This window comes from Heliangelus exortis, chromosome 3 (assembly GCF_036169615.1).
Source record: "Heliangelus exortis chromosome 3, bHelExo1.hap1, whole genome shotgun sequence".
In the NCBI taxonomy this organism is placed as follows: Eukaryota; Metazoa; Chordata; class Aves; order Apodiformes; family Trochilidae; genus Heliangelus; species Heliangelus exortis.
This window is the reverse complement of record NC_092424.1, coordinates 73,842,048-73,867,472: the sequence shown is the minus strand read 5'-3', so window position 1 is coordinate 73,867,472 and position 25,425 is coordinate 73,842,048. Positions and strand designations below refer to the sequence as shown.

The 25,425-nt window shown below is 36.2% G+C and overlaps 1 protein-coding gene across 1 annotated transcript in view; it reads right to left on the bottom strand.

Moving 5' to 3' along the window:
• Positions 1–25,425, bottom strand: part of ASCC3 (activating signal cointegrator 1 complex subunit 3) — a 249,995-nt gene that overhangs the window by 8,282 nt on the left and 216,288 nt on the right. The window contains exons 37-39 of the mRNA XM_071741267.1: positions 13,494–13,718; positions 982–1,133; positions 321–471 (exon numbers count right to left, since the gene is read on the bottom strand). Coding sequence (XP_071597368.1) covers positions 321–471; positions 982–1,133; positions 13,494–13,718 — 528 coding nt within the window. The remainder of the gene's footprint in view (positions 1–320; positions 472–981; positions 1,134–13,493; positions 13,719–25,425) is intronic.

Here is a 25,425-nt window from a genome sequence, read left to right as displayed (position 1 = left end):
CTGCCTATGAAAAGGTGGAGAAAACTGCAGATCGAATGACCTAGAGAAGCATCTTTAGAGCAAAGAGATGAGGTAATAGCAGCCGTAAACCAGACTCTGATACTGGTTAGCAGGGAATAAGTGAAAATAATACTAAGAAAACAGGCAGGGAGGAACCTTTGCAAAGCTAGCAGTAGCATGAAATTAGAGCAATGAATGTATTGCACTTTATACAGAACATCACGTGATATTTGCCGAAGGGAAGTGAAGAGAGTATTTCTTTTCCCAACTACTCTTCCTTTCCAATCACACTGATAATGACCACAGATAGAAAGTATTACCTGTGAGATGTGTGCTGTTTGCAATTCACTGTCCACAATGGAAGCAAAAACATTCTCTCTTCCTTCACAGGCAGCCATTAGTTCGGGAAGACACTCGATAGGTCCTTGGTAACCTCCACGCTCTCTCTTCCTTTTGCCTTGGCTCCACTTCCTGACAGAGACAGCAAAACATATGCCCAGGGAGGAAAGCAAACATTTGTTTTCAGTTGTTTTGGTGGTAAAACTTGTTACTGGTTTCTGCTCTTAAATGCTGGCCATTTATTTTTAGGTGGCGTTAATTACTCCATCATCTAGGCATCTATAGAGCTTACCATTATCTGTGACATTAAGATGGATACTAATGTATTTTTATAGTGGATTAAAATAAAGAGATAATTAATATACAGAGTTAGATTTGTTAGGACTTGGAATCCTTCCAGTGATCTCTTATTAATTTGTCTGCAATCATGGTTCTCAGAATAATCTGTGGGGGTTAATTAATCAATGAATATTGAAAACAGGGACAGATACCTCTTTTGGAAAAGCATCACTGTGAAAGAATGAGTTCTGCTTCTGGCGCATTAATGAACATTCTCAGGTACAACAATGACATTCAAACACAATCAGCTGTCAGAGGTGGAATGAATTTGCAGACCTGCAAATGCTTAGAAGATTTACATACCGAAAAAGATACAGGTGTTGTGGCTCTACATTGGGCAAAGTAAGCAGGGAAGAGTCATGTACCCATCTACCCTGAACCACCATCTGCACCAGATTGGTTATATTCAGAGCAGTCACCAGCCAGCCATGATGTGCTGCAACATCCAGCATTGCCTAATTAAAGGAGACACAAATATATCAAAAAAGAGAAGGCAAGTCTAGTTTTGTACCCGCTTCACACAAGCAAAAATGTTTGTTTGATGTTTAGCATACAGGAATTTCTAGGTCCTCAAGACAGGAATTTATTTCAGCCTCTACTGATGGCAGTAGGCCCCTTTTGAATTAACATAGAAAAAAGATGGATTAAATCCCGCATCATCAACTTTTACCCTTGCAGAGGTATTTTACAACATGTTTTTGAGGGGGAGAGCAGAAGGTAGGATCTTTTCCTTACACATAACCTCGCTTTTACATAATCCAACTCAGAATGGAGGAAATAAATCTCAGAGCTTACTGTAAAGGAAGAAGTTAAAATTAAATGCACTATTGGTTTATATTTTGACATGAGAACTTTGTCAGAAACACAGATTTTTCACAAATATTTGGACTATTTAAGAACAACACAGTTACAATTGTTCAAAACTGAATACTAAAGCTACCTACAAGTAATAGTTGTTATTCCCTTTTTACCCTAAGGACTTAAAAAAATATCTTGAATTGGACTAGATAAACCCCTTAAAATTCAGATTAATGAAAATTTTTGAGGTTATGTTCAACACTGACATGTAACTTGAAATCTTTAAGGGAGATAACACAATAGGTAATAGTTTACCTAGAGTGAGGAAGAGCATTCAGAACTAACATGGATTTCAGCTTTTGCATGGTAAACAGTTGATTTTCTTAGGAATGAGGGATGCTTGGCTTTCTCTCTTTGGGCATCTTTGTTCTGAATCCAAAAAACTTTCCCAAAACATGATAAACAAAATCTTCCTGTCCAGGTACACATCACACTTATCCTGCCTTCCATGTCCAGTGAGTTTCTGTTCCTTTTCTACTTACTATGTTTTACACATAGTAAATATAATACTAAGTAGTTAGCATATATATATGAAACTATGTATAGTACTGTAAGTATCACTAGCAAAGACCTAAATCTGCAAAATTCATTAGGGATTGTGCATTCCAAGTGGCCCTATTGATATGAAAAAAATATTATGCTTGGTTTTTTTTCATGACTGGGCTTAAATTCTGTTTGGTTAGTTGGAAAGAAAACTTTAGTTCTTCCAAAGAAGGGATCAAATAGGAACTTTTGGTTTCAACATATATATTTTTTTTAAAGTAAATACAGTTATTTGAATATATACTCCTCAGTCTTTAGAACAATTATTGCAATTTATAGAAGCATTTCAGCTGGTGATGAAAATCATGCTGTAATATGTTAGTTGTCTTGCTTATTTTGCTGTTTAGTATCATTACAATCACAATCACAGTAATGTGGGATATTAACCCTTTAATTCAATATTAAGTAATGTGTTTAAAAGTAGCTTGCTATGTAGAGAATTCAGAGGTTGATTACAATATTAGCAAACTTTTTCTAAGAAAGCAGGAAAAGAATCTGGTATATTGAACAGTTTCAACACTTCTTCAAATACCATCTTCTTGATAATAGGAAAGTTGTTGCTTGATTTTAGGATTAGGGTAAAGATGTTTCTGTAGTTTTTCCTTTTAAAGACAAATTATATTGTTTGATACTTCCTTAGGCAGCAGATACCTGCATAATTTTAACTTATTTTCCAGCCACTAGTGTAATGAGGAGAAGCTGTCTATGTAAGTCTTTACATTTAATCAAATGTTTTACAGACAAACAAAAGGCAGCATTTACTTAAGGCAAACTAAACAGTGAAATCTTCTTTAAACAAAGGAGTTGTTTACACATGCAGAGCTATTTCAATTAAATTACACTGATTCTGGAGAAATACTGAGTTTAAAGACACAAGTTAGTTTCAATCCTGGCCAGTCACACAGTTTATTTTAGCAGTTTACAATGCAATTTCAACAGGTTTTATTCCAGATCAGGGTGATAAGATCAGTGACACTTAGCAAAATATTTGAAGTGTACCCTGTATTACACAAATGTTGTCTCATTTCTCATGAATTGTGGATAAAGTACCTTGCAGCGAATAAAGATCTAGATTTAGCATTTAACTTGTGTTTTCTGAACAAAGAGCCATGGCACCCTGAAACACCCTAATAGTATTCCTAGTGACCCTGGCAGTAGTACCTCACAGCACAACAGTAATGGTTTTCTTTTTCTGTCTTTTCATTTGGCTTGCCCAAGAGATTTCCAGGTATGATTCTTTTAACCGAACAGAAAATAAAATTATGTTAGAAGTCACATTTGAAAGGAGCAGATTCATAGCCTGCAGATTTATGTGTTGGTTCACATGATTTTTAGTCATACAAAGAGGGAATTGTCTGTCTCTTAAATTTGCAGGGCAAGTTGCCCTTTACCTGCTTCCACATTTTAAAATATCTTGAAGCCTACACATAGGGTACAGTCTGTATCTCTGAGCACGTAGCTCAGTCAGTATGGTATCTATTTCCTTTTTTCCCCTACCTGAGTTTTGTTCTTTCATCTCTGCTAGTCTGACATAGGCTGAAGCATCATGTTCCTCAATGATGAGGCTGCTTTGTCTATGTGAAGAATAATGGGTGCCCAGATATCCTGTCTGCTCCTTAAGCAGCAAGAAGAACACAGTAAGCTGTATTTTCAGTCAGCATGAAGCAGTGGTGTTTTCATAAAATGCTTCTGAGTATACATACTTGTTTTTTTGGTTTTTTTTTTTTAATTCTCCCTACCCCCACCCCTTTTAACAGAGGTTTGAAAGGGGAAAAGGAAGAGAGAAGATGTAAGAGAAAGATAAATCTAAAACAAGCTGTACACTGAAATTAACTGGAGGATCCTTTCAACCTAGAAAATCTCCTAGAAATTGATAGAGGCCTAGAGATAGATATCCCGTAGGGAGTAAGGAAAGCCTGTGTGTGTGAGACTCTGTGTTCCACATTGTTATAATGAATCCACATGGCAAATCCTCTTTTCCTCCTTATTTTCTGCTTCTTCACCCATGGAATTTATTCACAGCATCTCTATCTGGATGTGAAATCCAAGACATTGTGAAAAAGTCAGAACAATGGTAAAGTTGGCTTGTTTCATCTGCTGCCTTGGAAACACGTTTCATTTTCCACTAAGTGTAAAATACACAGATGCTTGATACTTAAATGGGTTATCAAAATTCCTATAAATACTCAAGGTAACAAATTGAGCCATTCTCCTACCCCCAAATTGGCTATATAGCATGTAGCAACTAAATAAAGGAAATAATAATAAAAAAAAAAAGATAGTTAATATTTCTGTTGTCTGATGAACAACATTCAGGCTCTTCAGTTTCTCCAGTTGCTTCTTGTTTTGTTTTGGTTTTTTGTTTTTTTTTTAAACTACAAACCAGCAAAATTTTCTAGAAATTTTTGGCTTCTCAACTTTTAACTCTTATTTGGGAAAGAAGTAATTTATAAATATTTTAAAGCTTCTAAGATTGGAACAGATTAAGAATATTATTCTAAATTGAGAAATGGCACAATTGGTTATCTGCCTTTCTAGCCTCAGAATTTCATGCCAACAAAGAATAATTTCATCACAGAGAAAAAACGATAAGGTCAGTGAGTGCAAGGAGTAAAACAATAAAATTATAAAAATGCTTTTACTTACAGAAAAACCATAAAAATATTATTTGGTAAACTAACAAATTAAAAAAAAAAACAAACAAACAACAAACCCTAAGCCCACTTCTTCTAAAAACAAAGTAGAAAAGATCCAGTGAATAGATGGAGTAAAGGGAATTATTGCTTGTTATGATAAAAAAATACATTTGCCATCATCTTATTTCTGCCTCTTTCTGCATTTAGGAGAATAAAAGCAAAGGCCTATGCTGAGATGGGTTTTAATGACAGAATGAGGCATTAGCTTTTAAGCCTTTCAAGTGTCATTCTTGGATAACCACAAAGTAAGGGGTAGGACAAAGGGGTAGGACACAAAGTAAGGGGTAGGACAAAAAAAGCTGCAGCTCAATAACTGATTCGTGTAGGTGTACCTGTCAGGTATGGCAAAGATTTTCCTTCTGATGATATTCAGAATTGAATGTCAAAATGTTTGGATTAAAATCTTAGTATTTCTTTCTTCATTCCTGGAGTGCATGAATATAAAACTGTCAGCATCTACTACCAGGTTTCCATCAGGAGTAGATGGTTGGTTATTCTTAAGTACTGAATTCTTTAACCTGATCGAATTGTACTTTTCTGGTCTAACGTGAAGCTGAGATTTCAAAGTCTCTTTTTAGCAAAACTTACAACCCATGCTTGAAATTTAAATTATGGTTTATAATCCTCTACCTTGAGGGAAAGCAAAGATGGAGGCGGGATGTGGGACAGCTGTGTGTGTGGCACACTAACTGGCAGCAAAACTTAGCACGGGTAGCAAAACATTGCTTTTCTCTGGTATTTTTAAGCATTCTGAATATGTGGTCAAAATAACAGATACCAAACTTGTATCTACCTTGTAATGAACATATCCACCCTCCTCACCTCCCACCTTTTTGTCTAGTAACTGAAATATCTCTTATTTTTAGAAACCTTTTGCAAAGCTTTAACACTGTTTTTGGTATTACTTTCACATTCTTCATTTTAAAGCCAGATATTCTGGATCACTCTTGTACAGCTGGGTAGGTGGCAGGGGAACAGAGACTATAATAGTAGCAGAATTTCTGACCCACAGAAATGACTAAAGTAGCTGCTTCCTTCAAGGGAAGTTACTAAAGTGTTAAAATGAAACACTGTGTATCTTATCAATAGAAACTGCATACTGCTTGTAGTACTTACTTCTGTTTGAAGTCACCTGTCGTATAACTCTGAATACACTGAACATCTCTACTTAAAAAAATGTAAATGTAATTATAAAAACTGTAAACATAAATGCCAATATTTTGTACCTAAATTACCTTTGAGGAAAGTGGCAATGAAGCTAAACAATGAATGATAACTGCTCTGGGTACAGAAGTTAGTTAAGGAGACAAAGGTAACATAAGAAACACCACTGCAGCTGAGAATTACACCTGTGATTGCTCAGCTAAACCTCAACAGCCTACAGGGATGCACTTGGTGCTAATGGTTTGGTGGATGGGGGCTGAAACTTCAGCAGTCCTCCTGGTGAATGATGGCTCAAATTTCTCCACTCTTGAAAGATTAATTTTATTTTTTGTATCAGTGCTTCACAGACGATGACATTTTCTTAAGCGCCTTCATTCGGGAAATTAAAGGTTGGTACACTAATTTATACAGCTCTCCATGCAGAATGACATTTACCTCAGACTTGAATGTTTATGTAATTTAAATCCAACACATTCTTGGTCAAGCAAATAACAAGCCTTATTCTGCAATGATGCTTTGAGGTAGAAAACAATAATTTAAAAGAAATGAACTGTGTAGGACTAAAGTACTTTAAACTAGAGCTAAGGCTCGCTGGGTTTTGTACCTGGGCTTGTGTATAGTATTGCAATATAAAATAATCAAAATATCCCCACTGTTATTTTTGCTGAATGCTAATCTAAGTTCTCTGTTCTGGCACTAGACTTTAGTTAGAGACACAAGTTTAAATCTATAAATACGTAAAGATCATTAGAGCAGTGCCTGATTACAGCTCTTTGGGACTATGGAGTTTATAGGACAAATGTCTATAGATAATATAATATATATGTAATATATAGATAGTAATAGTGTATGCATTTTACCCATTTTCCTGAAATATATGAATTCAGAATAATAATAAATCTTTTTTGCACATGCTTCAAATGTAGGAAGCCTTCCAATATGTAATATTATATTATCATCCACATGCAGCATGAGATCATATTAATTCCAGTTAAAATATTTTTACAGATGTTAAAGCATGCCATGTACTATAAATTTCATGGGTTTGTATAAATCATGATTAAAGTGCTTCAATTATAAACCTCAGAAACAACTGCCTCAAAAAGTTGGGATTTATTTAAAGAAGTCTTATAGAAGGTCTTAAGGTCAGCACTTTTTAAATGTTATATATCAATAAAACCAGTGTCTACAGAACCTTCACACTTCAGAGATCTAGTTCAAGATTATTTTTTAGAAATATATTAATTTCTATTATTATAGAAATTGGGGAAGGGGGTGGTGGTGGAGTTGTTCCAGATCAATTATATCAGACTCATACAGCTGTATATTTTTAGTCTACAGGCAGTGTCCCCTCCCCATTGTACTTTATCAGGGATGTAGTAAGATGTAATTAATCCTATTCAGGAGCCACTCCTATTATACTGCCCTCTGCATCCCCCCCCTTCCCTTCCCTTTTTTAACAAGCATATTCAGCTCTCTCTTCCATATGCTCTGTTACTCCCTACAAGAAACTAATTCTTCATTCTCTCATCATCATAAAGGTCTCACTGGTGTATGCAAATTACAACCTTCCTAGCTGCTTTGTAAGATTCCTATCCCTTTACTCATCCTTTAGCCTCCACAGTAACATTATTAGTACCATCAGAACCAAGGAAAGGACAAAACACTGTCTACTTTTAGCAGACCCTTCCAACCCTTGCTTTGTTGTTTCTTTTTTTTTTTTTGTTGGAATGCAATGCCAGTGCTATAAATTGGGTAGGGCATAACCCAACACGTTCAGAACACGTTGAGTCCCAATAACCAATTTATTTCCAAATTAGTAATAAATACATTGATATTCTCTACTACACTAGTGAACTGTAAATACAAGAAATTGTTTTTGAAAAATATCTCATCAAGAAATCCCACTTTCCTAAACATAGAAAACATCGTTCCAAATCTTACACAAATCTACCAAACTCATGAAAGATACACAGTATCTTTCTCATATGAAATATGTCCTCTTTAAAGTCAGTTTCAAAGTAGAAATGTAATATTTTTTTCAGGAATTAAATTTTTTTGAGTGCATTCACAAGAATCCTTTTCAACAGCAACAGTTATTCCCAGTAACTTTCACCTGAACTTTCAGCCCCATAAGGTTAGCATTCAGGAAGCTCAGCTGCTGTCTAACAAACTTAATTAATCAAAAAGTCATTTCCGAGCTGTAACTATGAGTAAAAGTGCTTCAAGTGTGCTAGCAAGCCTACAAGTTAATCAAAATGCTAATGCAGTACAAATTAAAGTTGTGATTAACATTTCACAGTAGCTGCTTAAGTGAATTGATCACACAAATGGGTTAAGCATTACTCATTTCCTCCAGCCCCAGCTGGGAAAAGGTTTGTCATGGGTGGGGGAGGGATTTTGAATATATATGTGTACAAGCAGCACCAAATGATCATTAAACTGTCACCAAGATGTTCCCATACACCATTTCACCAGAGCAAGCAAAAACCCCAACACATCACTGCCACAAAGGCAACCCTCCCTTCTCTGACATAGGTACCTATAAAACGTGGGCAGGCATCCAGTAATTCTGTACTCAACATTTCCTATTCCCAGGTATGTTCATTACAAAGCTATCCACTACTTAGTATCTCTAAATGAGCATTATGAGTAGACATTATGAGTATATGTGCTACATGTTTTTTGATTGTTCTATTATTTCCACCCTGCCAATGTGGAATAATAGCTATCCAACCATGAAAGCTGACAGTATTTAAGAAAAAATTGCAAACACATGGCACACCACAGTATATTCAAAGAATACATGTCGTAGCTAAAGAGCTACAGCCTCTGTTCTTCATGTGTTGCTGAATAATCCTCTACATTCTCAAATTAATTTGATTCTGTTCCCTTCCTTCAGTAAAGCTGCCCATTAATTTATTGTTGCCAACGCACCCATTGAACAAGCAATTATCTCTTTCCCTGGGCACTGCTGGACAAATCTTACACACACAACTGTAAAATAGGCCGTTCCTCTAACCTTGCAGCAAGGAATCTGCACACCTGCACTAAAACCAGACAACACACAAGCTCCAAACACACTTAAGATCTAGAACTCCATTCAAGTGCTCCAAGGAATAAGGTTCCCCAAGTGAACAGTTTTAGTGGCTGTTAGGAACTGAGAAGCGTTGGGGAGGAAGGGAATTCCAGAGATGAGAAACATTCTCATTCTTTTAGTCTGGGAACTGCAGCTCGGGCACCTCTGCTGTTTGCAGCTGTGCTGATATGGCCAGAAAGGACCTTTTGTGTGAGAAGCAGTAGATAAAGACTCCCACCATCAGCCAGCACAGTCTGAGGTTTAATAGAGTAAGCATTTAGTACGTAAGGAAGCTCTTAAGACAGCTGCATTGGGCAGCTATTTGTGCAATACTTGATGACCCTAAACATGTACCACAAAGTTGATTCTCATAAGCAGGACTGTAGCAAAAGCTACAGAAACAACTTATTTAGTGTTTTAGAATGAGTGAGGCAGTGTTACACACATCATTGTCCAGCTAAAGAAATGCAGTGCCTAACCCAAAGGTTTTAATTCCTGTAAAAATTAGACTAACATGGAAGACTAACATGCTGGGGAAAGGCAGGCCATCAGTGACACTGTTACAAGGTCCTAGTTGCAGGGATGTGCACATTTTCTGTGCAAGCCAGTCCTTGCTCTGCAGTTTGGAATGTGATTTCATGTCCATCTTCTTAGTGCACAGGTACCCTGCTGAGATGTGTTTAACACATCCATAGGTAAACACTTCTCAGAGGTTAAGGCTGAGCTCCATGGCAGCTCTGCTCCCGGCAATATTAAAATATTTTGTCAACGATTATACTACAAGTGGAGGCTTGTGGCCAATCCCAGTGCAAAGCCAGCAACTGTCACATTATTTCCTAGAAGAGACTGCCCTGCTGAATCTGAGACAGACGGTATTACTGCCTCAATTATCCATTTCAATTAATGCAAATATAGGCGACAGTCTTAGAACAGGAGAGTAAGAACTGATCGCTGAATACACAGTCATAAAATATAAGGCTTGACAAAATAAGTAAGAAAGAGATTAGATTTAGTCCGTCTCACATATCCTTAAATCAGACAGGAAAAAAGGTGGGGTATTGTCTTTGATATCCGATAAAAAATTAGGCTAATAATTTCATTAGAATTTTTATTCTTTGATGTTCTTTTGCAAGACGTGGAGAGGTGTTTGATTTTGAGCAAGTATTGGAGTGCTCAACACCATCTTCCAACTCTATCTTTTCTTAGTAAAAAAAGATACAGACAGTGTGCTAGGCTTGAAGAGAATATGCAGTCTATTTTAACTGTATTAAAGGAACTGAGACAAATAAAAATTAAAATGATTTGCCCAAGATCACACAGGAATTTTCTGAGCCATGGGAGCTTTCTGTGCTTTATCTATGAGAACCTGTCACTGATAAAAAACTTGTTAGATTTGACTTGAGCTCTTCAGTGTGAAGCAGTGTGAATTCAGTCCTTCAGTCTAGTCAATGCCTCAGTGGCCATGCATCACAGACATGAGGGAGCTGACAGGCATTCATCTTCATACTGCAATTCAGCATTAAAATTCTGTATTTCATAATGAGTAAATAGTAAATTTTATCATCCTGTAATGAACTTGATCTGTACCTAACAAAAGCTAACTATAGGAAAATGTAACAGAATATATTCCATTTTCTATGTTAACAATTACATTCTTTTATTGAGCCAATACCACGACTCTTCTCTTAAACGTTTACGACTTCATTGTGAATACATATGAACAGCGTTCTAACATAAAACCAAAACTTCTAAGACATCTGAGGAAAATTAATCAGAAGTGATGGCATTTTTTTATTATTAGAAGACAGTGATATCTTACCTGAAATCCAAGAGTTACATTTATCTATCTAATGCTGTTACCTTAATTTTCTGACTGACCATTAGCACAACTCAGCCTAAAGCCACTAGTGATGAAAGGGGCCCAGAGGAAGTTGGAGGAATGTCTGGGAGGACACAATGGGTGGCATGTGAAAGGAACCATGCAAGAGAAGGCTGATTCAGGTGAAAGACAGCACAGAAGTGTGGAGAAGTTTAACAGCCTGTAGTGGAAAGAGGCTTCCTTATGTATTGTGGCTAGAGATGACAAATCTGCTCTGCAGGGGAACTGGGATGGGGGCCTGCTCTATGTACTGAGATACAACCACTTGTAAAAGCTCTCTGAAAGATCTGGCTTTCTTGCAGCAGCAAAGCAGTGCTGATATGGAAAGTCTGTCATTCACATACTCACCAGCAAAAATAACAGTTTATGTTCAGGTCACAGTTTGAAGGTTAGCTATACAACCCTAACAGCCAAAGTACTTTGTAAGTAAATAAACAAAAGTTCAACATAACTCAAAACCCTGTTCCTGCCTCACTGCTGAATTTTACGTTTGGTAACACACGAGGGTGTGTTTCACACACAAGGAGTACATCACCCACTGAATACCTTCATCAATGGACCCCTCTATGGTTCAGTTCCTTTTCTCACAACTAACATCTTTTTTTCCACCTCTGTTGACCCAGAGTTCATCAGCAGGTCAGTGCTAAGGAAAAAGGTAACAACCAGTATTGAAAGTGTAACCCTGTCTATTGCTTAGATACTGGGAACTTTAACCCCCGTTTGGAAAGCGTGACTAATAAGATGGAAAAAATATTCTCCCAAGAGATGTAAACCATGCGCCAACTTCAAAATACAAAAATGCTTGCATGGTTTTTTTTTTTTTTAATAGGAACTTTTTTCCTTTTTTTTTTTTTTTTTTCTTTTTTTTTTTTTTTCTTTTTTTTTAAAGAGACCTCTACATACAACATTATGTAGCAGTTAATTGAAGGCCAGAGTGCCAAGGCACAGTATGGAACAGTATTCTACTGAACTAAACTTCAGTTCAATATTTTCAGTTTTTTTCTTTTTACAGTTTATTGTTTATGAACTACCTATTATGCAGTAACAGGATTTAAAAACCCAAAACTTCTTAGCACAGAATAATAAATTGAGCAAAATAATTACTGAAAAGAGTTTACATTTAACTGCACTTTTTTCCAAATAAGTAATTTACCCCCCCAAATGCTCATTCCACAAATGTCTATGAACTTTAACTATGTGATTTCTTTGAAATAAAGGTGAATTTTCTCACCCAAGCAACTGATACTGTTCTCTGTTAATTACTGAGTATCATGAACAATAACTGTTTGTACAATGAAGCTTTCAGAATTATAATTTTGTTTATTTGAAATATTTGGAATAGACTTGCATTCAATTATTGCTGCTTGCCAAGTTTAAGACTGGGTAGCAGTAACATCTGTGGTGTTATTTGCTTCTTACTTTTCCTAATTTTAATTTTGCTTTGTTTAGTATTATTATTATGAGCTTGCAGGTTTCGCTGGTGTAAGATTGAGACCCACTGGATGCTGAATTGCCCATGGTATTTTGTGTGTCTGGAGCATTGATTAATAATTTCTCAAACTGGTTGGCTTGACAAAATGATGTTTGCAGTAACTATATTTCCATCAGGCTTCAAACGAGATCAAAGCCTCATTCTGATAGTTGACATGTAGATCACTGAGGACATTAACATTTGAGCAAACAAAAACTGTAGGAAGAAAGAATTACTGTCCTTATTTCACAGACATGAAACTGAGGAAGATTAAAAAAATAGTTTGTTGAAGGCTATCTGATCTTTGAGAACCTGTGAATGAGTCCTTGTCCAGTTCTGCTAAGACAGTATTATTCCTTCCTGGCAGAATCAGAGGGGCTGCTGTTCTCTGTGTCAACTAGAGCTCACCCATCCTGCTGTAACCATAATTGCTCTTTTCAGATATGGCACCACTCTCTTCCAAACTCAAATTGCTGCTTTAAAATTCTTTTGAGCTGTGCATGTGATCACTTGTTGCTTCTCACCATCAGTTTAGTTTCTCTGGGAAGTCACAAGCCTCCAGATTGAGTTTAAATCTGTGTTTCAAGTGTGCTCTTTGACTCTATGATAATTGGGAAATACATTACCTATCTTTTCACAAGCTAGAGAAAACCCCAGTATCTCATCCCAAACCACATTTCAAAACATGTTTTATTTATGCCTGGCAGTGACTACAGTGCTTTTGGGTGCTATAAAAAAATAAATGTGCCCATGGGAGCCAGGCTCTTGGGGGTCAGAGCAAAAAAATTTGCAGTGAGCACACCCATGCAGGAATGATTTGCATCCAACATTCCATGATACAGATATAGAAAGCTGTTGCATATGAAAGAAGAGGCTAGGCCTATGGCAACAGAGGCTTCCAACTGGGGCACCACAGTCTTACCATGTTTGTTTACCTCCAGTTCTGTAAAGAGGGCATCTTTATGGGCACCTGGTTCTTCCCTAAGCAAACTGTCATCATGCCATGTGGTACCAGTTCTCCGCAAGACTACAAGAAATCTTCAGATTTTTCTATATTCAAAACATTACAAGACACTAAGGATGAATAGTAAAACAAGAGTTAAATATTGAAATGCCTTACTGTACCTGACATATTCTAATTGCTTGGTCCAGCACTGTCTTTGTATCAGTTGCATAATCTGGACAAGGCAGCATGGCATGGCTGAAGTGAGCTTGCAGCAGGAGGTGTGTTTTTGTGTGTGAACTGTCAAATGAATGGGGATTGACTTCAATTGGAAGATGCTTTGCCAGTTCACTATTCATTTGATCTTCATTGTGTCTCACAGGCAGATCTGCATACTCTTCAGCATTCTATAAAACAAAACCAAAACCCATTGTAATTAACATCACAATAATTATTTTTTAACTGAGACATTAAAAGTATATGCATGTAATTTACTAGTTAGATTTCATTGTTAAAATAGAAGCATTTTAATGTTTAGAAGGCATACTTATTTATCAAAATTGTGTGTGGGAAAACCAGCTAGTAAATTATTCACACAATTACAGGTTTTAAGGTTTTTTTTGTTTGGTTGGTTGGTTTTTTGTTTGTTTTTTGAATAGCTGATTTTAACATTAAAGAAGAAGAAAATAAAAGCAGTGAAATCAATGCATTCCTTGGATGGACTCAATATTTTAGATGACCTTCTATAGACATACTGCCCTCATAAAAACAATGAAAGGATAGCAAAGAGAGATCAAAAATTCACATTTTTAATTTAAATTTCCTTCTTCTCTCTCTGTATTCAAATCATACAGGTGTAGGTTTTAAACAGCTCTGGTAAGGTTCTTAAAAAATATATTTTCAACATTTTGAGCAGTCAGTGTCTAAGCAATGTGATCAAAGCTCAGTGATCAAAGCAATGAGCAAAATTGCAAGTAGGTGCTGAAAACAATCCCCTGGGCTCCAGAGTGGGAATAAAAGAAGAAAGCTAAGAACTTTCACACTGCTGAGAAAAGGAGCTGCACACCAACAGGTAAACTCCATGTACTTATGACGAGCAACAGCCTTGTGGCCGAGAGGGACAAGTACTCATACTTGTCATAGTCATAGTAGCCAGAGCAGAGATGTTCATTATCCTGCTAGGCAAATCCACTTTCTCTGAAAGAAAGAAAATTCAACAGAAGCATCCTAAGAACTGTAACTTAGGCTGAAAAGTCAGTTCTGTGACTGAATTTGCAATCACTTTTCCTCCATAAAATTCTCTTGTGCACATACGTGTACGTACTCTTGTTTGGAATGAGAATGATCTTTCTAAAGTGTAAAACTTGCAAGTAGAGTGAGAGTTTTCTAATATGTGCTGTCTTTTCCATCTGCAATTTGAGAGTGTATTTCTTCTGTCACAAAATAAAAAGTCAGTTGGGTAGCCTGAGGGGCAATGTCTTCCAAACTCTAGGCTTAACAGTGCATTAAATTAAAGGGTTCAGGGTTTTATAGTCCTCTTACACTAGAGATTTGATATTATGCATTTTAGTCTTCAGTCTCCAGTCAGACTTCCTGCAAATCTGTATTAATAAAATATTCACAATGGTAACCAATACTGAGTGAGGTAAAGAAAAATGGCAATTTTATAAAACCTAATAGAACTACCCAATTGACTTGCAAAGTACTGTATCCACTCATTCATATCCTATCCTAACACACAGAACCTTTTTTGACAATTCCTAGTAACAGTTAGGAAGCTGTTTTTTAGCCCCCTTGGAAACTGACAGCAGAGAATTTTCTGTTTTCTTTAATGGCATGATGAAACTACATCTCAGCTGTGCTATAAATGTAGAAGGAAATATACCAGACAACTTAAGATTTTGAAAGAAAATCAGAATGCCATTAATTTATTTCAAATCTTGACTGCAGATTAGAAAAGAAGTCTGACTCAAGACAACTGCTGCTTAATCCTGGATGTCTCTGCTAGATCTCTTGTGAAAACTGTGGTCATTTATTCTCTGAACCTAAGGTCACAATCTTTTTAAGTCCTATAGGAGTCTCCATGTTTGTCTCATGCTTTTTATTTAACTGGCTTCTCCTTCAAAGATATTTTAAAGAATATTTACCAAGGGGATTTTAAAACTGAGTTTTGCTTTGCAGTTTAGAGTATCAGAAAGAAGGATCAGCCAAGTCACTCCAGACCAACTGGTACTCCTGAAAATGCATTTTCCCTAATTCTTCCCCAGCACATGTTTTATTTACCTCCAAAACACTCCTCTTATTTTAAACAACTTGCCTACTTAATTTCCTGTTTGTGATCATTGACTGTAAGTAAGTGAGGTTCATTTTCTTATCTGCATCATGTAGGTAATTAAAGGAAATTGAGAATGGGTAGTGAAGCTTTTATACAACTGAGAATGAAGCTGAATGGAGGGCACCGAGGTCAGCAGAGTCCATTATATTTTTATGTGAGAGGCCAGTATGTCTGCCCTGTCCTTGTTTGCTTAGTGTAGGCTGGACAGACTACTAACTACAAATCTGTTTCTCTGATTTGCCCAGCTGTCCTTGAATAAAGACATCTTCCATTGCAAAATGTTAAATGACAGTGATTGACAACGCTGTGATGAACTCTGCTTGTAACCCCCTGCTACTGTTTTCAGGTTGCTCAAGAAAAGACAGAATAAAGAAACATCCTTTGTAATCACCTCAAATGGGCCCTGCTGTTCACTCAATATTTTTTTCATTTTAGTTTTCCTTTTTATTGGGAGTCTCAATCTGTTGTGCAAAGGCTGTAGCTTCAACTAGTCCACACAATATAGAATATATATTATTTTACTGCACTGTATCTGAATGTCATTCTTACTTCCATGGGTGAGAAAACAGATCAAATTACATATCAATCATTAATCTTCATTATAAAGCCAAGAAACTTAATTCAAACTTTATAGTTAATCCACAAAGCATTGCCATGCATTTTTCACTTTCCCTTTTCCTCGCTATTAATCAGGACTACTGTAGCCCACCTGGGAATAATATCTTTACAAGCACCTACACAGTTAAACACAACTTGGAGTATAGCAGGAGATACCTAGGAATTTTACTATGGATTCTGCAGTCATGAGTGTGGGAATCACTTCACACCTCTCTTTTCTATAGGTCTGTGATGGACTTTCCCAATAATGTCTTCTTTTGGGCACTAGAGACTGCTGCATCATTTTGAGGGTGTAAGAGTCCTCTCAAACCTACATTTCAATCTGTATGCAATGCAGGGTCATGCAGGAGACAGCACCCTGGCTTGCCAGTGAGAAATGTCACACATAGACCTGCATAAAATTGATAGTTACATTTTACAAGGCCAAGGAGCTACTCTGATAATTGAATTCTGTTTCCTGCATAACACAAGCCACAGAACCATCTTAAGAGTTCTGTCAGCAACATTACGCTCCAGATATGCAGCTTCTCAACACCCTTTATTTGACTTGCTGGAATTTTTTTAAGAGTAAACGACTGATCCCATTAAAATGATATATCTTTTCTTTTGCTGTTTTCTAGTACTGAGGCATTTGAGGAGTAAGATGGAACGAAAAATTAAATATCCAAACATGGCAAGCACTATGTTCCACAGAGTCCATGGAGTTAAAGAAACCTGGATTTTCTTTCTACTCACAAAATGTGCAAGGTTGTCTAAAATTACTAATTTATAGAGAGAGGTGAACTATAAACTTATACCACATCTAAACTTTCTAAAATAGTTTAGATCTCAAGTAACTACACCTTGCTGTCTGTTTACAAGAGAGAAGAGGATACTTCTGGAGCACAGACAGAAATGAGATCAAGGTGAGTAACTAAAGTAAACGTGAATATTTTAAGTTTGGTTTAGTCATGGGAACAGTAAAACTTATAAAGTTAATGAGTTCTAGACTTTAAAGAGCAGCTGATTAATTTGTAACAATGAGGGTCTAAAACAAACCAAAAATAGTTTCTCACATTCCAGAGTTGAACCAGTAGTCTTTTCTTCAGCGATGCTGTTACTGAAACTACCTCAGACTGCCTGTCTTTACATTTCTTTTTTTTTTTTTTTACATAGGTACAGCAAACACAAGCACATCACATTTTCAACTTTAATATAAATACACAATGAGTTTTGCTCTCTTTCAAATTTCTAATGCAGAAAAAAGGGAAAGGCATTCTTAGAAAATTTGACACCAAAATTAGCGGTCATTAAGCTAAAGTATTAAAAAAACCTTACATTAAACTAGTAGTAAAACTAACTACCATAATAATAAAAATAACAAAGATGAGGATCTTTTTTAGACCATATAGTAAGTGTGTCCTCTTTACCTGAACCTTGGTTCAAATTACATGAACTTCTGGTAGTCTGAGTACATGCTGAAGGACCACAAAAATCATACATTTGTGCATAGAATGAAAAGTAAAAAATAAGTTGCAATAAACAGCTGTTCTGCAATTAACACTATAATACATTATGAAGTAAATCTTAGTTATAAGGAGTCGAAAAGTATGCCAATATAACATGTGAACCAAGAACATTTTGATCTTTAAGTAACGGAATAGGTAAAATATAAACTCAACAATATTACTATATAATTGGCTTTCTTATTCTGTAAAGGTGTATCTATTGTAAAAACTGCTACAGAATATTTTAGTGCAACACCCTGACCTGTCACTTCCACACAGTGCTACAGTGTATGGGAAGCAGCTGGACTCCAATCTTTAAAGCAATCTGTAATTGTTCTCATTTAGGTGATACCTATCTTACCCTTAATATAGGATAGAGAAAAGCAGCATGGTTAAAACAGAGAAAGAACAAACCTTGTTAGTTTGTGAGTAATGAAGTTACTGGATAATAATGTCTTCTATTAGATTCACAAAATCTAGATTTTTCTTTGAGGATAACTGAACTTAAAACATTATTTCTGTTTTATATATATATATATATATATATACACACATATATATATCTCCATGCATGTGCTGTCACAAGCCTCATTTGGCCCTGTTAACAGTGTCATGTGGACAATGAAAAAATTTCTAAACTAAATTCCCCAAGTTAATCTCCCTTTGCCTCTGCTCTTCCCCAGAGCACAAAACTGTATGATGTGACACAATAACAACTCAGGTATATATTATGAAAATTATTTGAATTAACCAACATTTTTATACTATATTTAATCTTCACATTTTTAAATGTGCACTTGATTTATAAGGAAAGACATTAAATTTATACAGATGTAGCCTGGCAGGCAGCTGGAACACAATCTAGCTCAGATTTATATTCAGAAAACACGTCAATGTGAGAAAACATGTGCTTTAAAAAAAGAAACAAAACCAAACTGACCACATACTTAAAAGTTATTTCTCAGCTCACATCAAAAAGTGAAATGGTTTGAAAAATGGAATTGGAAAAGTATTTGCTAGAATTACTGCTCTGAAAATTATATCTCTGTTAGCAATTCCATTATAAACTCCTATTTTAAGGAGTTTATTGGTAGCTCATAAATGGTTATGCTTTGGTCTCAGTTTTATGGGACATAATTCAAACTTCCAAAGTTTAAAATGTTTAGGTGTTTTTTTTACTCTTAGAGATAAAAGGTCTAGGACAATATCCCCTTTAAAGACAGTTATAAATGTATATTACTAGTTATAAGTTTTAATAACAAGCACAGTGCATGGCTTCAAGATTCATATTTATAGACAACAAGAAAAAAAGTAATTTCTACCATTTTATTGTAGCTACTACATAACACAGGAATATTTAAATGGGAAGTCCTCTTTCAGACAGCAAACATTTGCACAAAGTGCTTCCTCAGTTTGTTTCACACATGTAAAAATATCTTTTTAAGGCAAACTTTGCAGAAATATTCAATTTACAGGGCAGCCTGGCAGATTATGTTAAGCAACAGGGCAGGCTGAAATTTTGTAAAGGTCTTGAGAAGTGGCTAGCATGATGCAAAAGAAGAAAACAAAAATCATCAGGCAAGAATTGAATATATTTAAGTCATGATGCTGCAATTCACCGGAGACCATTTCTAAACAAGCTCCTTGCCTTCAGATACCATGTCATGTCTCTCCCTGTCAGCTGCACGATTATGTGGCTGTGAAATCAAATGTTATCCAGCAGACCAGAGCCAACCCTACAGTGCAGTTTCTTTCCCATCTCTTCCTTCCAGACCTGGTAGGGAGGACAGGCAGAAAGCAAAGTCCTGTGCCAGCCCCTGCACCATGGGCCATGGAGGAGTCAGAGCTGCAGCTGTCCCTCCCTGGCTGGGGAAAAAAAGGGGCTCTTGGCTCTGGCACTGGTGCTTCATTTTCCCACAGGAAAATGATGTTATGCCTGTTGGAGTACTCTTTACTTTTAGAAAAATGTTGGGAGGAAAGTAGGTAGGTGTAGGATGGACAGCAGCATCCAAGGTAATAAGGCTGCTCAGTATCTTTATGAAATAAATGCTTTTAAATCTGTTATCTAACTAACGATCAATGCATTTTTACACATAAAAGCTGTATGTCAAAAGGAAAAAAAAACCCAAAAATGTGCCTTGTAAAGTTAACCCAATTAACTCGGTGAGGCTGGGCTACCCTGGGCTCTGTCTCTGGGCTGAAGACTTAGCAGAGTGAGTATTGGAAATTCCCAGTTAAACATGAGAAGTTGGAGAGATAAAGTTGTAAACCCCATTCATATACTATTATGTGAATATTCTACTTTTAAAAAATAATTTGTAACTATCAGGATTTTAAATGGGCACATTTCAGTAACCTACAAACATAGTTTATAAGAACATAAAAGAAGTTTTTATAATTCTTACAAAGTGCTCATGTTAGTAATCAGAGAATTCATATATAATTTTATTATCAGACTTTTCACTTTAAACAGACAAGTTTTTGATTTTTGCTTTTAAAGAGCTGCATATGATAAACATCCAAATTTTACAGTTACAGACATCACAAAAGAAAGTACAAGCTAGGGCAATGAAACAGTTGAATGATCACTTAAAAACACCCTGAAGGGTTTAGATTTCACAAGTTCACCTCTTACTTAAAACATCCAAACTACAAACTACTGATGACATTCCTGATGACCAGAGGTCAGGAGTCTGAAAGACCTTTGCCACTGCACACAGAGCAATAGGAGGTCAGCAATATTAGCTACCAGTAGCAGAGAGTGACCTGGCAGATCTGGGAACTTCTAAAGTATAAAGTTAATTACAGACCTCTGCTTCGTCATGGAGCTGCTAAAAAAAATATATGCAAGCATCCTAGTGCATGTGAGAGAGAGGATTATATAAAATAATAATAATTTGACATGGGAAAAAAGTTTTTAGGACTTGAATACTGACTTGAAGGTCAATTTGCCTTTTTCTTCTAAAGTTTCTTAACGATATCAGAGAAGGTAGGTTTCGGTGTACAGGAAGATACAGTAATAGATAATACAATCATTGTAATTGGTTTACCAAATGGTAGAAATACACTCTGTTTAAGAGCAATGTCCTTTTAAAATTGCATACTTTATGAAAACATATTGCAACAAGGAATGAATTCATAATTTCAAGTCTTAACTGTCACAATCCATATATCATAAAGTTTATGATCACAATCATAATTCAGTGCTACTTTTTTGGCCAGTCCTAATAAAAAATTTTCTTACAATACATTAATTTCTCCCAAGAACACGTAGGTTCTTTTCACAGTATTAAACCTGTACAACTTGCATAGAGGTGGCTTTATTTCACTCTGAAAGTGAAAGTAAACTGAAAGTAAACTGAAAGTTTTGATTATAAGCCTATAAGACACACTTTAGGGAAAAACAAATGCAAAAGATGACTAAAGTAGGACAAAAATAAGAGTAAACATCTGAAACTGGTATGACATACACTTTATTCAACTGGAATAACTTGCTTTGACCATAGCAAAGAAATATGAATGGAATGGCATAGTTTGCATTTATAAAATGAATTATAGTGATGTGAGAGAACTGTTACAGTTTCTCACTGGAAATGGTGTATTTGAGATTTTCACCTCTCCAAGATCTCTGACTTTTCCTACTCCTTTCCCTGAGAACACTTAGAATCCACACATTTTGAACTCATTATCACCACCCCATTTTTTTTTTTTTAAATTCTTAACACCTAGATGGGACAGTGACCCACAACTTTCTTCCCCTGTAATCTCAAGTCATAAGAAAGATTTTAAACCAGCTGGTTTTAGCTGTACTGAAACTAACTGCACTGCACTAATACAGAAAAGCTTTTCAGTGCACGAACTCAGTAATGTGCTAACACAAAACTGGGAAAATCTTTCTGAGTATACATTCAAAAGTCTGATTGTCATGAGAAATCTTCTTCAGTTCCATTTGGACACATGTCCACATTTCAAAGCTTGGCTGAATCAACTGGCTCAACTACTGATTGAGATGATGACAGCAATGAAATTTGTAATAGCAGATCTTGGCACACAGCTTTCCCTGGGAAAGCCATCAGTCATTTTCCATCTTTGGCTTTAATCCTCCACTGGGATCTTCCAGTGCGGAGCCCAGACCCAGGGAAGAAGTTAACAGATCTCTATATTAAATTACTGCTACTCTGCATGGAGACAAGAGTAAGAGCTACTATTTCTTTCTGTGGCCCATACACACTGTATATGTTAAGGGCAAGCTGTAAAAGCTCAGTGTGTTGAAAACCGGATTTGAGATCTGCTGACCTGTGGCAGCTTCTCCAGTGGGGAGCCACAAATGCACACTGCTGCATCTTTTGTACTGGCTTAAATTCTGGACCTAGACTACTATGTGACCAGAGACAAAAGGAAATAAAGAGTTCACAGGGATGAATACCTGTCATCATGTGGTGAAATGACTAGCAGTCTCTGTTCAAGACGGGCTCAAGCCCAGAATAGCAGAACAACAATATGAACTGGCAGAAATAGATGGGAAACTTGGAAGGTGCCTATAAGCACAATGTCTTCTCAGCAAGGCAGTGCTACTGGTTTCACTCTGAGCAATTTTAAATGAAAATAGTTTAATAGAATAGTAGAAAGACACAACTTTAAGAGGAAGTGACAGCTGTTACAAGTAAATTTCAATAAGGGTAGTTCCCTGCTGATCAAAACTGGCACATCTCCACTCATTCCAGTGTAACTGTGTGGATTAACATTGCTTGAAAATCTTACCCAATGTTTTGAAGAACTCAAGAGCTATAAAGGTAATGCAGAGATGGAAGACACTGATAGCTGCAAGAATGAGGAAGAGGAATCACTGAGGAAACTAAAAGTAAGTGAAAAGAAAAAATATTTTAAGTCTTACTAAATAATCAGAAAATCTGTCAGTATTTGGGTGTGCAAAGTTCTTTCAACACTTCTGTTGTGAATGACCAGAGCTGAATACTTACTGAATGGCTTCAGTAAGTAACATGGCAAAAATGCCCTTGCACCACATTTGACCATAGCAGAACATCCCATTACCTGAATGGGACATACCATGCATTAATAATGTAGATCTAACCCTTTTTGGATAGCAAGTGATAATTTTTCTTGGTGATGTTCACTGCACATAAATTTGTGAGAATACTGTAAACTCAGTGTTCCTACACAGACCTATATCATATTTTTTCTTTCTGTAAAAAAGGCATACAGCTAAAGAGCTAAATTAAAAAAAAAAAAAAAAAAAAAAAAAGATAACCGATGATTAAGAGTTGCAGATATTTTGTCTCTGGTGTAAAGTTTTAAGAACTTCTTCTAAAAGACAAAGAACACAGAGATTTTCAGTACCAGATGTCTAGGAAGATCCCATTTGGATTTGAGCTACTTAAATTTGCAATCATGTATTTATACATCTAACAGAGCTTCTGTTTCCCCTAGAATCTGAAAATTAACTAGCTTTGTAGCATCTTCCTTGATCTGCCACCCGTGCCCTGAGGATTAGAGACTCCACCTGAGCTTGTTTTACAAGCATAACAGAAAAAATTAATCTCTGCTGGCAGCGATCCCACTGGGATACTGATGAATAATGATATCCCTCTCTTGCTGCCCTCTCAGTCCACTAGAAAAGCCACTCTAACCCAGCAACGTGGAAACCGCTGAAACCATTCCAGCTGTGGATTAGCAGGCAGTCAAGCATCCATCTGTTCTCTGTGAATCAAGAGAAAGCAAACATGCATTCTTATAGCTAAAGAAGTATTAAAAATTAGCATCTTATATGACTGCATGTAGTAAATATTAAGACAATCACATAGAAAAGAGAAAAAGAATCCATTTTCTACACCTCATGTTGCTTACATTTTCTTGCTGCCTTAAGCAAAAAACAATTGGAATTTATCTCATTAACCTACAAGATATTGTGCATTCAATGATTTCATATGTTTAAGATAAAATGTCTTAATACTTATATGCATCAGTTGTGCCTAAAAATGTTTTGTAAGTAGACATGAATACACACACTAATTAAATATAAGTGAACAAAGTAACATGCCTTCTTCACCTTGGCAGGAGAAGGATTTAAGAGACCTGTTGTGAGAGGAATCTCAGACATTTTTTCAGCCTCTTAAGTGAGATGAATAGATTTAAGATATTTTGTATTTTTGAAAACTAGTAGCTTGAATACTCTCAGCTTGCTTCACTGGAAGACAGAAAGGAAAACAAGCTTACTGTGCTATACCAAATATCCAAATATATATATATGTGTGTATACATATTTATTAACTTTTCCAAATTTTAAGTAAAGTTTTGGTCTTTTGGTTTTGGCAAAAATACCTCTGCATTTTATCCTAACATTATAGGTAGCATGAGCTACCTAAGTGACTGAAATAAGGCAACATGTAAATACTTGGCAAACAATAGGAGAGGCTGATTTCTTGAATGTTCCTCTGTGATAATCCATAACATCAACATTTAAAATAAAATTTGACCTTCTGAAGCTGGTCAGCTTCCATCAGGAGGAAAAAAGAAAAAAAGCATGAGACAAAGAAAGAATCTAAATGTAAATAGGAAAACAGAAGTGTCAGATACTTCATCAAGGACTGATCAGTAATCCTCTTACATCCTTCTTTTTAAAAACTACTCTGCTAAGGGAACAATATATGCTGGATACCAATCTTGTATGGTGTAATCATTTTAGCCAAAGCAACACTTATCCTGAAATTTCTGTTCCAATCAGAGAACAAACTACAAAATGCCATCCTCTCTCTTAACAGTTTTACAAGTCTGAGCAATAACTTCTTCGCTGACAGAGAAAAACATTTGTGTGCCTTCAAACAGCAGTCAGTAAGGCTGAGTTGGTGTCACTAAGTGGCCCAAATTCTGTGAAAACAAATTCATCAGCAATATAAGTGTAACTGGTCTAGTTTATAGAACAATAGTAGAACTCCATGAGAAGCAAAGGCACTAAGCAGAAACCAGTGAAGACAAAAGAACTGCAGGCTGCAGAGGGTCTACATTTGCCTATTGCACTTCAATTACAAATAGGGAGGTACAAAGTAGGCAGAACTTGCAATGACTTGCTAAAGGCACACCAAGGCTGTAAGACTGCCTTCTGGAGTACTTGGGGCATGAGAACCCACAGCCATTTATCAAAGCAGCATCATCTATTATAAAACGTTCAGCTTTACCTTTATAAAAATGCAGTTTAGAACTCTAGTTTTGGTTCAACAAACACACACATTTCAACAGATATCCTGTACATTCAAAACAGAGCCCTATGCCATGATTGCTGAGGAAAGGACTTTTCATTTTCAGTGTGAATACTTTGCCAAGTATTGGCTGCATGTACACAGCTACCCATAGTTTGAAATCTTGCATAATGACAATGGCCACAACTCTAGCTGGCAAGTGGCAAGGAAAAGACTTTTGTGCTTAAATAAATAAAAAAAAAAAAAATGGTGAACTGCCTGCAGCTCTAAGCAGTGAGCTAAACCAAGCTTTCTATCACTGAATTGGCTTCTAGCATAGATACCAAGGAGAAGCATGGATTTGGCACCCAATGTTTGTACTTGTTAACTACAAGACCATGAGGGTACTCCTATCTACTCTGTAATATGCAAGCAGTGAACTTGGTGGCTTAGGTATCTTGGTGAGTTTCTTGGCTCACCA